This window comes from Chiroxiphia lanceolata, chromosome 15 (genome assembly GCF_009829145.1).
Source record: "Chiroxiphia lanceolata isolate bChiLan1 chromosome 15, bChiLan1.pri, whole genome shotgun sequence".
NCBI classification, from domain to species: domain Eukaryota; kingdom Metazoa; phylum Chordata; class Aves; order Passeriformes; family Pipridae; genus Chiroxiphia; species Chiroxiphia lanceolata.
In genome coordinates this window covers 16,174,051-16,189,565 of record NC_045651.1, presented here as the reverse complement: position 1 = coordinate 16,189,565, position 15,515 = coordinate 16,174,051, and the positions used below count along the sequence as shown (strand labels likewise).

Here is a 15,515-nt window from a genome sequence, read left to right as displayed (position 1 = left end):
AAAATGTGACTCTTTAAAGCATTTGTTTCTGTGCTCAAACCTTACAGTGATGCACTGTTGTGCTGCAATCACAGCTCATAACAGGGGCTTTTAAAGCCTCGGAAGAAATTGATTGTAAATATAGATATTCTGGGGAGGCTCTTCCTGGCAGATGGCAGGATTACTTAGAAACCTTTGGCAAATGAGATGCTGAAATTACAGCAAATGCAAGCAAATGTTCTAAATGTGGTTTGTGCCTCTCATTCAGAAATTTAAAAACCCTACATGAATTGCAGTTTCTACATCAAAATGTTAGGTTCCTGCATAAATACCTGAACCTGCTGCTTTGTGGCCTTAAATAGCTCATGATTCACGAAACTTTTTAATTCTACCTTGTTTTCTTAAGAGAAAGCAAAAGCTGGGAAGCTTCAGGATTTTTGCCTTCCAGAATGAACTTCTGAAAGGTGTGAAATGAGGTAAATTCAGTGTCATTTGCACTTCTCAAAGTATTTTGTTGCAGGGTTTCTTTTCTGCCCTTGCTTTTCATGAACAGGTAAAAATACTCTTCAGTAGAAGTCTTGAAAGCTCATGGGGGGGCAAAATGGAGTTACAGTAAATGTTATAATATTTTAAACTTCAACAGTCTGGTTCTTCAGTGGTTACAGCACAAGTATGTGTGTAGAAACTTCTTTTTTGAAGAAGTTGAAACAGTTTTGATCAAATCTGTTATGATGCTTCTGGAACACTTTTTGTTTTCCTTGATAGGCCCTCAGAGAAATGTAAAGCTTTTAGAGTTAATTACGTTACTTACTCCAAGCAGATTGTTTGTAAAATCATAGTTTATAGGACAGAGCCATTTATCAAAATTCCCTTGACACTTGCCCTACAAATACTAGTTACTGCAAAACATCATTTTAGTAGAACTGTTCCAACTTCCTTTGCTTTGAGTTAGTTGTTTATTCCACGAACATACTTGTGGGTAAATGATGTTGAAATTATATGCAGCCACTAAAATTGCTTTCCTGGTTGATGCACTGTGTTCAGAATACTACAAAATAAAATATCCAATTATAGATGATCACAGAACAGACTTGTAGGTCTGTAAACTTGATTGCTTGATATAGATGTGATGGGATAGATCAGAGTGGCAGCACCAAGAGGAGTTTCTTAAAATCTCCTTTGAGCTCAGCTTAACTATAGGAATTTCTAGTGCATCTTCTCCCTTGATGATGCTTTAGGTTCTTTGAAAGCATAGCTGAGAAACAAAAACAGAACTTTTGGATTGTCTTCTTTCTGCTCTGAGACTCCAGGTGGGTTCATTTCCTTTTTTAGGGCTGTGAGCAATTGCTGTTATCTTGAGATATGGAAGGTACAAGGCTTGAAAGTGAGTTGCAACTGTAAACAGCTTTTACTTTTTAGAACAGTAAACTTTTATCCTCAGCAAAAGAACAAATTTAGTCTGAGTTCTTGGCCAAGTTTCTCTCTCTTTATGTATTTCCTGTTGCTTTGAAGGGTGCAAAGGTTCTTCTGTGTAGTAGTTCTGGGGAACTAAATTAGACTTTAAGTGCAGACACGTCTGTATTTCTGAAGAAATAAGGTGATACATAATTGATTGAGGCTTTTTTCTTTTTTCAGTTCCTTCCAGGGACTTACTGAAGCAGTGGGAGACTTCTATTTTCCTAATTTCTTTTTTTTTTTTTTTCCCAGTTTGTTTTTGCATGACAGCTTAGGAAGAAAGGTCTTCAAACAGTTGTTCTGCTTATTTTGGTTTTCCCACTTTTTCTCCATCTTACTGAAACCAAGCTGAATAATCAAAGAGGTACCAATGGGATTAAGCTACAGCGTGAAATAAATGGATTTTTTCCTGTCAAGAGACACCAAGTGTCCTTAGGTTTGTTCCCTCCTTTCCTCACCTTCTGACTCCCAGAAGAAAAAATAACCTGTGGTACATAAATGCCTTGCCTAGGGATGTTTGCTGTACCTTTGCTACTTGGTATATGTTTCTGTTATATAAAAGTATCTGTCCAGGTGTCTGAGCGAGCTTGTAAATGTGCCCAGACGCTCGGAAAAGCCTTATCAGATGACTCTTAGTGAATCAAAGATGGGAGGAAGAAAGATCTTCTTGATTAAAGGTGGCAGCCTCAGAGAACCAGCACAGAGGTGCTTAAATCTTGCTTCCCACCACCACCACCACCCTTGTGTCTCATGTGCAGATTTGGTGTCTGGGCATGTGGTAGGTGCTCTAATTCCCGGTGGTTTATCAAAAGCTGAGAGACAATGTTGTTTGGCAGTCTCTGTAGCAGGAGAGGAAACATCTTTTGTTATTGACATCCTTTCTCTTAGACCAGCTCTTGCTTTTTGCCAGCTGCTCATTGTCTATACTTGCTTATTTAGTATTCACAAGGGATTTTACAAGTTCTTATCAGTTCGTTGCCACAGCACATCATTTCCTCTTGTCATCGGTAAATTGGTGGGGGGAGGATTTGCTCTGGAGCTGGGCAGTGGTAAAACACCATTCATGAGCTGCCCTGGGCTCTTCTGCTCCTCTCCTTTCTGGCTTTGTAGTAAAGGTCACATTTCTAGTCCTTACTCTGTCATGCCTTCCCCCTCCCCTCTTTTTCTGGGGAAAAGAAAACAATTTTTTTTTTCTTTTGCCAAAGGCTAAAAATATCCAGCTCTTCAAATATTCTTCTTAAAAGATATAAGGAAGTGCAGCATAAAAATAGCTCCAGCAAAAAAAAAAATAAAGGGTTGATCACCTTTCTGAGTGGCTGGGGAAGGATTGGTTGGAGTTTTTTGTTGGGTTTTTCTTTTAGTTGTGTTTGATTTTCTCTGTCTGCAGCTTCTTCCTTATTTTTTTAATACTCTTCAAAAACATGAGGGAACTAATTAGGGTTAAAGCAGGAAAAAGCAGCTGCTGTAGGATTTTCTCCTTTTGGGAAATAAAGGTCCATCTGAGAAAGCATCACTGGCCTTGGAACTGCTGGTTCCACCCTCTCTCTTCCCTGTTCCTTCATAGCAAGTTCAGTCTTTTAGTGAGGCAGCATGACAGGGATAGACTGTTAGTTTTAAAGCATATTCCTCAAGCTTGTCTTCTGAAGGAAAGTCATGGATTTAGGGAACATTAACATGAACTATGCTGTCCCTATCATCCCTTGTTGGTCCTTTTTCCCACTGATCATTAATGTAAGAATTGGAGACTCTGATCTTTTTTTGCGGGGTGAGGTCCTAGTACTTCTGGGGTTTTGTTTTGAAACAAAATCAGGTACAATGCTGAAACAGAGGGTCTTTTACTGTCTGCCTTTATGTTTTACTTGTTTTCTAATTCCTTGTTAACTTATCTTTTTGTCAGAACTAAATCAGAGGAATCGATCACCATTTTTGATGTGAAGACTTCATCGCTGACATCTCTATGCTCGTTTGGCAGCCTCCAAGAAATCACACAGCTCAGCAGGGGCAATAACTGCCTTGGGTATACACTGACAATTATTTGGGAAAAACAAAGAAAACCCCAACAGCCAAAACCCACCAAACCTTTTGAAGACTTTGTGTCCAATGACGTCAATGGCCAGTTTGTTCTCCTTTACTAGCCCAGCTGTAAAGCGTCTGTTGGGCTGGAAACAAGGAGACGAAGAGGAAAAATGGGCAGAAAAAGCTGTTGACGCTTTGGTAAAAAAGCTGAAAAAGAAAAAGGGTGCTATGGAAGAGCTGGAGAAAGCCCTGAGCAGCCCAGGCCAGCCCAGCAAGTGTGTCACCATCCCGCGCTCCTTGGACGGGCGGCTCCAGGTGTCCCACAGGAAGGGCCTTCCCCACGTCATTTACTGCCGCGTCTGGCGCTGGCCCGACCTCCAGAGCCACCACGAGCTGAAGCCCTTGGATATTTGTGAATTTCCTTTTGGGTCTAAACAGAAGGAAGTCTGCATCAATCCATACCACTATAAGAGGGTGGAGAGCCCAGGTACCTGGAAAATTACTGTCTTACAACTGCACAAAATCTTCTGTAACCACTTACTGGTCGCTCCCTCCTCCAGTGCTGTGGAACTGATTGGAACTGGTGTATGAGGGAGTTGGGGAGAGGAAGTTCAAAGGGTACATTGCTGGTGTGGTTTTGGGGAGGTGTGTTGTCCATTCTTTGTGATTAATCTCTTGAACCTGCTACCCTTCGAGTTAGTAGCAAAGTCCTCATTTGTAGCAAAACAGAAAGCAGTGATAAAAAGACTTCAGTTTCTTTGACAAACTTCTTTAAAAATCTCAGTTCTCACAAGGAGGTTGGTGATGTTATTTTAATATTTAATTCATGAGTGACATGACTTGAGATTAAAAAAAAGAAATAAAATTCTTGGATGGTAGAGTTCCCCACTTGAATTCCAGTCAGCAGAGAGCAGAGATGAATAGAGCCAAGAGTGGTGATCAGAACAAGGTTTATACCAAGTTTGTGTCAGGTAACAAGCCTGGTGTTTAGGAATTCTGCCATGGGAGGAGGGGAGGAGGGTTGGGGTTGCAAGTGGGAGACATGAAGGATGTTACTGTGGACAGCAGAGTGAAAAGTTGCTTCTGTTGTTCCACACTGGTTGTTGTAACTCTGCTGCAAACTGCAGTGCTCAAACTGCAGCACTGGAATTCCAGACTCCAGCAGCTCTGGGTTTAAAAGTTAAAACTCCAGCTTAGCAATACTTTTATATTGCAGTATAGATTTTGTTTGTCTTCAGTGAAAGGGGCATTATGTAACTATATAGTTTGACTGGGGTAATACAGACTGTATTTCCATTTTCACTGGTTTGCTCCTGCACACAGACAGTGAGTTTTGCACTTCTGCATCAGTACTTCAGTCTATGCCACATGGTTTGTTTTCTTTGTTTCTTGTTTTTAAAAAGAAAGGTCATCTTCCAGTTGCATGAGATATATGTGTGTTTTTGTGATTTTTGCAAGGGTAAAGTTTGAGTCTTTCATGAAGGGTAATGTAAAAAGTAAAGGAGAGAGGACAGGGTAAAGGCGTGTCAGATTAACCCCTGCTCCTCTTTCCACCCCACTAGTGTTGAATTATCACAGTGAGCAGAACAGAACATTATTTGTATCTCCTTCTAGCTCAGTTTTTAATGTGAATTCACCTGGTTTTTCTGTGTTTTTCCAGTTCTACCTCCAGTGTTAGTGCCTCGACACAGCGAATTCAACCCCCAGCACAGCCTCCTCGTTCAGTTCAGGAACCTCAGCCACAACGAGCCCCACATGCCACACAACGCCACGTTCCCTGACTCCTTCCAGCAGCCCAACAACACTCCATTCTCCATCTCCCCAAACAGCCCCTACCCCCCTTCTCCAGCCAGCAGCACTTACCCCAGCTCCCCAGCCAGCTCGGGGCCAGCCAGTCCCTTCCAGCTCCCAGGTAAGTCCAGCCTGAATGTCAGTTCAATAAAAAGAATTGAAATGTCCAGTGCTCTTGGGATTTATTACCTCAGGAATTTGTGATATTTGCAATAAATTGCTTTTTCCGTTTGCATTTCGAGGAGTTTTCTTCCTAGTTTTGTCACTGGTCAGAGTTAATTACTGTAGCTTTATTTTTCCAAATGTTTTTTGTCGTGGATATAATAATGGTAAATTATTTTGCACAGCTTCAGTGTGGAATAATTGATACATACTTTAAAAGAATATTTAGCAATGAAATTAGATGTAAGAGGCAGAGCAAGAGGTTTATTGATGCCTGTCTCTGAATACAGTGGTGTTTAACAGGAAAAAAGCAGCAAATCTTTGTTAGAAACAGATGGGACTAAATTGATTCTTTTTAACTGATTTGGGTGAAAAAAGGGAAAAACAATTGGTAGGGGCAAAGGAAAGAAGTCTTACTGATTGTCTGGCTATTGGTGTGATTATAAAGCCAAGAAGTTAATTGATTAATGATTTTAATCATGAGGCTCAGTGGCCTTTTCATTGTTGTTTCTGATTGCTCAGTTCCCCTAAAAGAGTGTCCCAGTCAGGGGGATCTCTTGGCTGAGTATTGGGATGCATTAATGGGGCACAGTAGTGTGCTGCTGGAAGAAGCACTTTTATAATGACCTCAGCCTACAAAAGCAGAAAAAAACCCCAAAAACTGCTATAGGCCTTCTTTCTGCTACAGCAAATAAAGTTCTTTCTTCTACTACTTTATTTTTGAATAAAGGAGAGGCAAGAAAGCTAATGCTTGTGTGGCAAAAAGTGGGAACCACAGTCATCTTGCCCAGCTGCAGGAGTGCAGTTATTAAACTAAAAAAAAAAAGGGGGAAAAAGAAAAAAGCACTTTTTTTTTTTAAGGTATCCAATCTTGTTGTTAGTCCCATAGGTAAAACTTCAGCTATTGAAGGAGTTTACTGTAAAGACAGCTGGCTGTTTTCAGATCACTTTGAAAATGGGTCCAAATTTTTTAACATCTCTCGTTCAAGAGAGTTTTTGGGTTTTTTGTATGTTTACAACTGTACAATGAATAAATATTCTAAATTGTTGAGGTTTATTCTTATTTTTTCCCCCTCTGTAGCTGATACTCCACCTCCTGCCTATATGCCCCCTGATGATCAAATGGGGCAGGATAATTCCCAGTCTATGGGCACAAGCAATACAATGATCCCTCACATCATGCCAAATATATCCACCAGAGGTAAGTTGTGGGGTCTGGGTTAAAATTACAGAGTTTGGCTTCTTGCAGCTCATGACCAAACTGAATGAATAACTTCAAATGGGCCAGTAAATCTCACTGGTAAGTCCTTCAAGGCAGACTGGGGCTGTAGCAGAGAAAACTGAGAAATAAAACTTGCCTGGCTTATTTTCATCTCTTGTTTTCAAAGCCTCAGGTGCACAGTGGGGCTTCCAACAAGTTAAACTCTTTTTCATTTCTTTTTTGCTACCTTTGACTGCTGCTGGAATTATACATGAAATATATATTTGGGTCCCAAAATAGCCATTATAACAGATTTTTTAAAAGTGGGGAGGAAAATCATGTTTCACCTGCTATCCCAGTGTTTTTGTGGGTGTGTAGGGGTTTTTTTTAGTTTAATATCAGACTTAACATTGGAAAATAATTGTAAAATCAGCAGACTAGCTAAAATGCATGAAGATAAAAATCATGAAGATGCTCAACAGGATAGTCCTTGCCCATCCTGAGTGTCAGCTAAGCTTTTACTGATCTGGTGGTGTTTTGGGAGGAAAAATGTTCTTTCTGTTCGCTTCTTTTCAGATGTCCAGCCCGTTGCCTATGAAGAACCCAAACACTGGTGTTCCATCGTGTATTACGAGTTAAATAATCGTGTTGGGGAGGCCTTTCATGCATCTTCCACAAGTGTCTTGGTAGATGGGTTTACAGATCCCTCCAACAACAAGAACAGGTTCTGCTTAGGGCTGCTCTCGAATGTAAATCGCAACTCGACCATCGAGAACACTCGGCGGCACATTGGCAAAGGTAAAGCTCGGCTGAAGAAACCAAGGCCTTGGCTTTGTTTCACCCTCTCTGCACTGCAGCAGGGGTTGTTCTCAGATGAGAATACCAGAGGTAATCTGAGATCTGATACGTTATTTACCTCTGCAGAATCAGAAGACAACTTCTTTAGGCATGGTTTGATTCTAATTAGTCAGGAATTGCAGACATTTTTCTTAAAAGACTAAATTTTACCTCTTCCTTGCCAAACAAGGTTATCATTTACCCTAACAAACAAGCCCCTATGACAATGTACCTAGAGCTCTTGTGTTTCAGCACCAAGAAACATTGCAGGACTCCTGATATTCTACATTCTGTCTCCTCCTTAAATCAAATTCTTCGTCCCACTGTACAGTATATCAAAGATTGTTTTATTTTGTTGTTGCAAGGCATTACCTGCTGTCTGTGTTCAAATATCTTGGTGAGTTGGCAGCAGGACTTTGAAGTGCTAATGCAAAACTGCAAGGGCTCATTTGTCTGAGTGAATCCATGGGGTGTGTTTGTGTGTGGGAGGGATTCCTGGAGACAGCAGGTTTTGCAAGATCTTCTAGTTTTCCTGTGCTGTTTGGCTGATAGCACATAGAGATGCACAGTTTTCATCTGTGATGGAATGTGCTTGGATTATCTTAAGTTGCAGTGCTCCTTTTCTGAATATCTTCTCTTTTGTGACCAAGTCAGTCCTGAAAAGAGAACCCTGTTTCTGTTGCACCTGAGATCGTTTGGTAAAGTTGGTCTTGAGTTTTGCTTGATGAAAATTCATCCTGTCCCTTAACAGTCTTTTTAAATTAGAAACTTTATAAATATGGCAAAATTTTGCAGGTTATTTGGAGACCACAAGTTCTGTTGATGTGTATTGGAAACTTGGCTCTGCAATGCAGTTGTCCAAGAAAATTTATAAATAAAGCAATGTTACAGGGGAGAACAGCTGATTCTTGAGGTGTGAGTGGTTTGTCAGGTTCTTTGTTTGGGCTCCCCCCTCTCAGTGGTACTGGCAGAGGAATCCTGTGCGTCTTCCCAAGGTCAGGGATGTAACCAGGATCCATCAGCGTGTTGTAGGGTGGTATTGGCTGCAATGAGCTTTGAAATGTCTACATCTCTAATAGAAATTATGGAACTTAAACTTTGCTTTGTGGTAATTGTTCTGACAACAGCTAAGACTGTTTGGGGATAAAATACCATGTTTGATTTTTGAGGTCTGTAGAGCCTGATGGTAATTAAGTTGAGCAACTAATTGGATTTGCCTCTCCTTTGGCTTGATAAAATGCTGTGAAAATCAGAGCATGGATGTACTTCCTCATTCATGTCTGACCCTTCTCCCAGGACACACTTATTTCTGTTGGAATTGCCATAGGCAGAAGCTACCAGTTGTATAAAACTGGAGTTTTAAAAGGCACATAAATTCTCTAGAAAAACAGCTTGAAATAGCAGTTGAAAGAAATGTGGCAGTAGTTTTTTCATTCTATTCTGTAACTGGTCAGAGAAGGACATCTAGTGGCTGGTGTATCATGAGCCTACTGTATTTTGAAATGGGAAAGTAAGTTATAGTGTGAGCAAAAGAGCTTTTCTGAAAAGCTCAGGCAGAAAGTTTACTTTAAAAAAATAAATAGGATTTACTACAACCACCTCAAAATCAGAGACAACAAACTAATTTGCAGTGTTTTTATCGTTGTTTTCAAGGAGTTCACCTCTACTATGTTGGTGGAGAAGTCTATGCTGAGTGTTTGAGTGATAGCAGCATATTTGTACAGAGCAGGAACTGCAACTACCACCATGGCTTTCATCCAACAACTGTGTGCAAGATTCCCAGTGGATGCAGTCTGAAAATATTTAACAATCAGGAGTTTGCTCAGCTTTTAGCTCAGTCTGTCAACCACGGATTTGAAGCAGTATATGAGCTCACCAAAATGTGCACCATTCGAATGAGTTTTGTAAAGGTAAGTTATTTTGAGGGCAATTTAAGTTAATTGTGGGTTTGGGTATTTAGGAGTAATTCCACCAGCACTGTAGCAAAGCTGTCCTGACCTGATGTGGGTCTTTTCAATGATCAGTATATTGAAAATGCTTAATTTGGGAAGAGGGAAATCAGTGCAAGAAAGGAAAAGCACAGATTGCTGTATTGAATGTTGGCTGGGTATTTAATTACTTCAGTATCCAGGACAGGGATTTAATCATTGTGGTTGCTGTAATTTTATTAAAGAAGATTTGAGCTCATGCTCTAAATTTGAAGGAACAAAGTGAATAACAGGTCCATTAAAAGACAGTGAGTAGAAAGGAGTAGAATTGATTGCAGAAAATATTCAACTCCTTCCAATTTATTAATGTTATTTAAAAAAAATGATTATGAAAAAAAGGCTTGATTTGAGTTTATGAAGTCAAGCTGTGCTGTTGTCTCACAGGAGTTTTCTCAGCATTGTTTAATGAAGATACTGTCATACAGTCCATCTCAAATTTACGGTGGAGTCTAGAGGGTTTTTTTGCATCTTGTCCAAAAGATGTCATGTTGGTTTTGTCAATTATGATAAATACTGCTCAGTTTGAGAGTGTGGAGGATAAGGGAGCAGGAGGTTGAAGCAGAAGAGAGATGTGGCCATACCAGGAGCCCTCCTGGAGTGGGCAGAGAGCTCCCCAGGAGCCCATGTGGTCACTCCAGCTCTGCAGCAGGCAAGACATGGTTCAGGCTCGCAGCTGCCCTTCCCTCCTGCTCCTGCCCAGCCTCAGGTTTTTTCCTTTAGATAAGAAGTGTTCCTAAATTATGAACTACCTTCAGATAAGTGTCTTAGGTCCTGATTTCCTGCTTGTTGTTAGTGTTATTTTATAAGAGAACCGTGTCCTGCCGTTGCTGGCTAACCCTGTGTTCCCCCTGCAGGGCTGGGGAGCCGAGTACCACCGACAGGACGTCACGAGCACCCCGTGCTGGATAGAGATCCACCTCCACGGGCCCCTCCAGTGGCTGGATAAAGTACTTACCCAAATGGGTTCTCCTCTTAATCCCATCTCATCTGTCTCATAGTGCTGACATTCTATCTCCAGCCTTATTTTTAGCGAACTTATTCTAATTCTAGAGCAACTTCCAGTGGATACTGTGAGCTATATGGAGAATGGATCTTATGGTTTAATTGTGTTGGTTTGTTGTTTTTTTTTTAAATCCCTCTGTGACCAATTCCATTGTGTATAGCTAATCAGTTTTACATTTCAAATTGTTCTTGTGATGCTTAAGTGACAGTTGAGCCCTAAGGGAAAAAATAGTCTATTGAGAAATTCAGAACACTTTTCCCCTCCTTCCCCTAGAACTGAAACAGACATATGTCTTAACTGGAAAATCTTTTTGTCCTGTAGGGACAAGAACATGGAGACTGACTTCAGAAAATAAATACATATCATAGTTTGGGATTTTTTTTTTAATGTTTATGAAACTGTTTGAACATGTGCAGCTCCAGCTTGCAAGCTGTATTTTTAGCATAGTGGTTTAAACATCTTAAGGTTGACATCTGTCGTAAGCAAAATTAGACTTTATTATGGCTAATTTGCCTCAGATTGAACAATGTGATTTTTTTTTTTTTTTTTACAAATATTGGAGTGGTGTAAAAACACTTGTATTTTCTATTGGAAAATGCTGTCATAAACACACTGTATGTTAATGCAGAATAGCAGTTCTTAGCCTTTTCCCACTTTGGTTTTGTAACATCTCTTTTAACCACCATTTAAAATAGTAATTGATACAAGGTAAACATCTTGCACGTTTCTGGAGTAGTAATTCTTGGTTTACTTTGATTTACACTCATGCAGTTTGGATTTGGTTGCCAAGGCTGTCTCTTTTTAGGTACCCTTCTCTTTTTTAACATAAACACTACTATTTGTAAATGGCAGTGCTTACTACTTTTTGGAAGGAATAAGTTTTTTGTTTTCTTTTTGGTGTTCTAGCTGTTTATTTTACCTGTCTGGAATTGATCTGTGTAGGCCTTTTTAATCTCTCAGTAGACATTACACAGTATTAGTGATTACACTGTATTTAATTCACTTTCAGTATGAGTTTGAGTCTCTTTGAAGACTGTGAGTGGCTTAGCAAATGAGTTACTGAATGCAGAAGCTTTTACTTCCAGATAATTTAATGCAGACCTGTTGGTAATGACCAAAAGTAATCCCTTCTTTGTAGCCTACATGAAAGGGTGGTCTCACTCCTGGCCCTCGTGGCAGGAGTTCAATCAGAAGACTTGTAACTGTAGTTGGCAGCTTTGTGGGACTGAAGAACTGCATTAATATGATGATGAAATTCCTCCCATGTAAGGAATCACAGAATTACGGAATGCTCAGGGGGTGGAATGGCCCTCAGAGATCATCTAGTGCCAAGCCCAGGACACCTCCCTCTAGAACAGGTCACTCAAGGCCTGGCTTGAACATAGCTGGGGTTGGAGGAGCCACAGCATACCTGGGCAACCTGTGCCAGTGCCTCACCACCCTCACGGGAAAAAATTTCTTCCTGATATCTGAACTAAATTTTCCCTATTCCAGTTTGTACCTGTTACTACCTGTCCTGTCACTGCAGTTCCTGACAACCAAAGTCCCTCTCTGGTTCCCTGGAGGCCCTTTCAGAGCCTGGGAGGTGCTGTGAGGTCCCCACACAACCTTCTCCTCTGCAGGCTGAACAGCCCCAGCTTTCTCAGCTGCCCTCACAGGGGAGATGCTCCAGTCCTCTTGCCAACATCGTGGTCTCCTCTGCACTTGCTCCAGCAGTTCCATGGCCTTGAGCTTGGGACTCCAGAACTGTACCCAGTGCTCCAGGTGGGGTCTCACAAGAGGAGACCCCAGGGGGAGAATCCTCTCCCTTGCCCTGCTGCCCACGAGCCTTCTGAAGCAGCCCAGGATCCTGTGGGTTTCTGGGCTGTGAACACTCACTGTTGGCTCATGGGGATTTTGTCATCAACCAGCAGCCCCAGGTCCTTCTCCCAGGGCTGTTCCAAATCCCTACTCCACTCGAGCTGTAGGTGTGTCTGGGATTGCCCTGACCCGGGTGTAAGACCTCGGTGAACTTCAGGAAGTTTGCATCAGTGAGCTTTGGTGGAGAATTCAAACACTGTACTAAACACTAAAAGAAATCAGCTAAATAGCTTGTACCTGTTTTCCCCCTTTTTATGATAAAAAAGGAGGCTGAAATACTCTAAGAGAAGTGAATTATATACAAAATGTCTTTGCATGCAGAAAAAACCTCTTGTATTTTTTAACTTCTCACCTTCCTTTTTCTCTTTCCTGAATATCTCTTCAGCAAAGGGTTCAGTGTTTGGAGGAGAGGCTGAAAACTCTAATATGCAAATAATTTTGGAAAGATGTGTTGCAGTTAATTACTGCAAGCCTGAGACATTGATTGCTTACACAAGTTCTTGTGTCTTCTATTGAATGGCATTTTCTGCTCAGATGTGGAAATCATACATCGTATGGTACCTGCGTAACAAATGATCTCAAAGGATTCAAATTGTTTACGTGTCCTTAAAATGTTTCTTCTGAAATGCCTTAAAGGAGTAAACTGTAACACTTCTGCAGAACCCTAATGTTCTCCTGTACAGGAATTTCTGTATTACTTGGTGTTTTGGGATGGGTTTTTTTGGTATTTTGGGGGTTTTTTAAACAGTTTCTCAAGTGTGTTTAAAAACCAACAAGTGCATCTTCAGGAGAAGGGGAGGAACATTATTTGCTGTTTACCTTTGGGGTCTTCTCTTTCATTCTTTGAAGCTGCAACCCACAGACAGTTCTTTTGATTGAATAAGATGCCAAGTCAGTTGGCCACAGAATCCAGCTTCTGTTTTCTTCTCCTTGGGGCCTGACTTCTGTCAAGTAGCTGAATATGTATATTTGACACTACAGAGTATTATTTTTCTTGACTAGCTTTTGTAATAAATGCCATGGCACGTTGAATTAAGGAAAGATTGCAATTGTAGGTACAAGATTTTACTTTATCCAAGATGTTTTTCACCTGGCTTCATCTCTGTTCACTTGTGTGCTTTTATGTGGCCAACTGAGTGACTCAAGAATGGGTGCTGAGGTGGGTGTTTGTGAGCCAGAGCTGGTGCTTAGTGCTGGTGTTGTGGTTTGGTTGGCTGCCCGTGCACTGAACCATAATTTCTGCAATAATATCCAGTTAACCCACTTCTGATGCTGTCATTAAGTGCTAAAGTGCTCTGGCATTTTTTTCTGCTTGTGTCCATGTTCTGGAACTGTAATATCTGCAATGCTGGGATATCCTTGTGACTGCTGGTTTGGCAGGGCAGGAGCAGGGGCAAACCCAGGAAGATTTGTCTGCCTTCTACTTCTCTGTTCCTTTTAAGCAGAGCTTTTTGGGTGCTTTCTAGTGAGCAAATTTTGTGTGCTGCTGGTTCATGGTGTTCCTAATCCTGTTTAGTTCATCTGTGCTGCTGATACAAAATGAGATATCGGTGCACAGATGGATTGGAGGAAGGGTTTTTTGACCCTAACGATGTGTCAAGTCCAGGGAGAGCAGGGAGTGCTGCTGCTGGGGCAGCATCCTGTGTATAAATCACTTCTTCATCCAGATGGAGGGATGGAGAAATTAAATCAGCCAGTGGTGTGGTAGTGGAAGAAGGAGCCTTTCCAGTGTAGCCCAGCTCGGATTGAGCGTTACCCTTCAGTGAAAACTGATTTGACTTTTTTAGTGTATTTTCTTCTTTTTGGGCATCTCCTTTGCACCAACCACAGCATTGACTGGCAGCTTTGGCAGCACCAGCAGAGCCTGGAGCAGGCTGACACCCATCCTTGCTGGGATTGCTCTTGCAGTCCTTGGGATAAGAGCTTGGATCTTGCTCCTTGGGCACCTCAGTGCTGGCAGTCAATCAGTGCCTTGTGTTTTACACCCGTTTAACTGCATCAGGCTGCAAGGGCTGACATTGGCTTAGACTATCTATAGGACCAAACCACAATTTTCTAGTGTGCCTGATGAGAGACAAGTTAACAGCCCAGTAGGCAAAACAGTGATTCAACTGGTGTTACAATTTAGGGTAGAATTGTTTAAAGTATTGGAATTCTTCTAGTTTTTGCTTGAAGCAAAATGATGATTTTTTTTTTCCTCCCAGTATTAAAATGTGAAAGTTGTCGGTTCTTGGGTGTAAGATTAACTTGGATCCTTGCACTGTAACTCTAGACGACATTAAAATGTGTCAGGCTTCCTCCCTAGGCTGAAATAATAATTTTTTCATGCCATTGTTTTACTTGCTCAAGTTGCTAGTGATGGTTTCTAGAAAAACAGACAAACAAGAACCCAAACCCCAAAACATTTTCTAAATGTTTTGCTTCAAACAGCAAACGTGACTAACTTTTTGTCTGTAGTTGTGAAGTTTCTGGTTAGGAAGGTTTCCCCATTCTGAGTTCAAATCAATAGACCAAACCATCAGATTTACAGCAGTATGTTGCTTTTTTGTGCTGCTCCATAAACCTGCTTCTGTGTTCGTTGCAAGCATAACCTTTATGCTTTTGTTTACATTGTAGGAAACACAGTTCTAGCAATGAGGTTTGTTGTTTTGTTTTGTTTTTCATTTAACTCTAAACATCTTTTTATTTTGTTAATTTTAAAATGATTAGGTTTTGCTATGTTATGTTTTTAAAGATATTTTTTGCATACTGCTGCTCATATTTCAATAAACGAAACAGAAAACCCACAGATTTTATTGGTTTTATTTATCTGTTACTCTATATGTCTCAAGTGTTTTCCAAGGGTTAATTTATCACTTGTAACTCCTGCTGCTGATGCCTCTCTGTGTACATAGAATTCCTTATACAAAGGTGATCTTGATATTTTAAAATACTTTTCTGGAGCTTTTTGATAATGCAAAAGCTACTTGGAAGCAGAGACTAAATTATTTCATTACCCTATTTAAGAGCTGTTCTTGTAGAATGCAGCCAACCCAAATGGTATCAATTTCTTAGTATTTATAAAAATTATTTTTGGTGGTACAAAAGAATGTTTACCTGTAAGACTTCAGCAAGAATTTGATAAATATGTTGGGGGTGGTTGGGTTTTTTTTTAACCATAACATTTTTTTTTAACAACTCATCATGCCTGAATGTGTCCAGCTTTGAACTGCTGAGCAACTGC

General features: G+C 40.7%; 1 protein-coding gene across 2 annotated transcripts in view; it reads left to right on the top strand.

Annotated features, from left to right (window-relative positions):
- Positions 1–15,080, top strand: part of SMAD5 (SMAD family member 5) — a 33,953-nt gene extending 18,873 nt beyond the window's left edge. The window contains exons 3-8 of one of the 2 annotated variants that reach the window (XM_032703038.1): positions 3,332–3,937; positions 5,111–5,362; positions 6,485–6,604; positions 7,181–7,402; positions 9,095–9,351; positions 10,284–15,080. In XM_032703038.1, coding sequence (XP_032558929.1) covers positions 3,535–3,937; positions 5,111–5,362; positions 6,485–6,604; positions 7,181–7,402; positions 9,095–9,351; positions 10,284–10,427 — 1,398 coding nt within the window. In that variant the 5' untranslated portion in view covers positions 3,332–3,534 and the 3' untranslated portion in view covers positions 10,428–15,080. The remainder of the gene's footprint in view (positions 1–3,331; positions 3,938–5,110; positions 5,363–6,484; positions 6,605–7,180; positions 7,403–9,094; positions 9,352–10,283) is intronic. The other variant, XM_032703039.1, reaches the window with a different exon arrangement.
- The last annotated feature ends 435 nt before the right edge of the window (positions 15,081–15,515 follow it).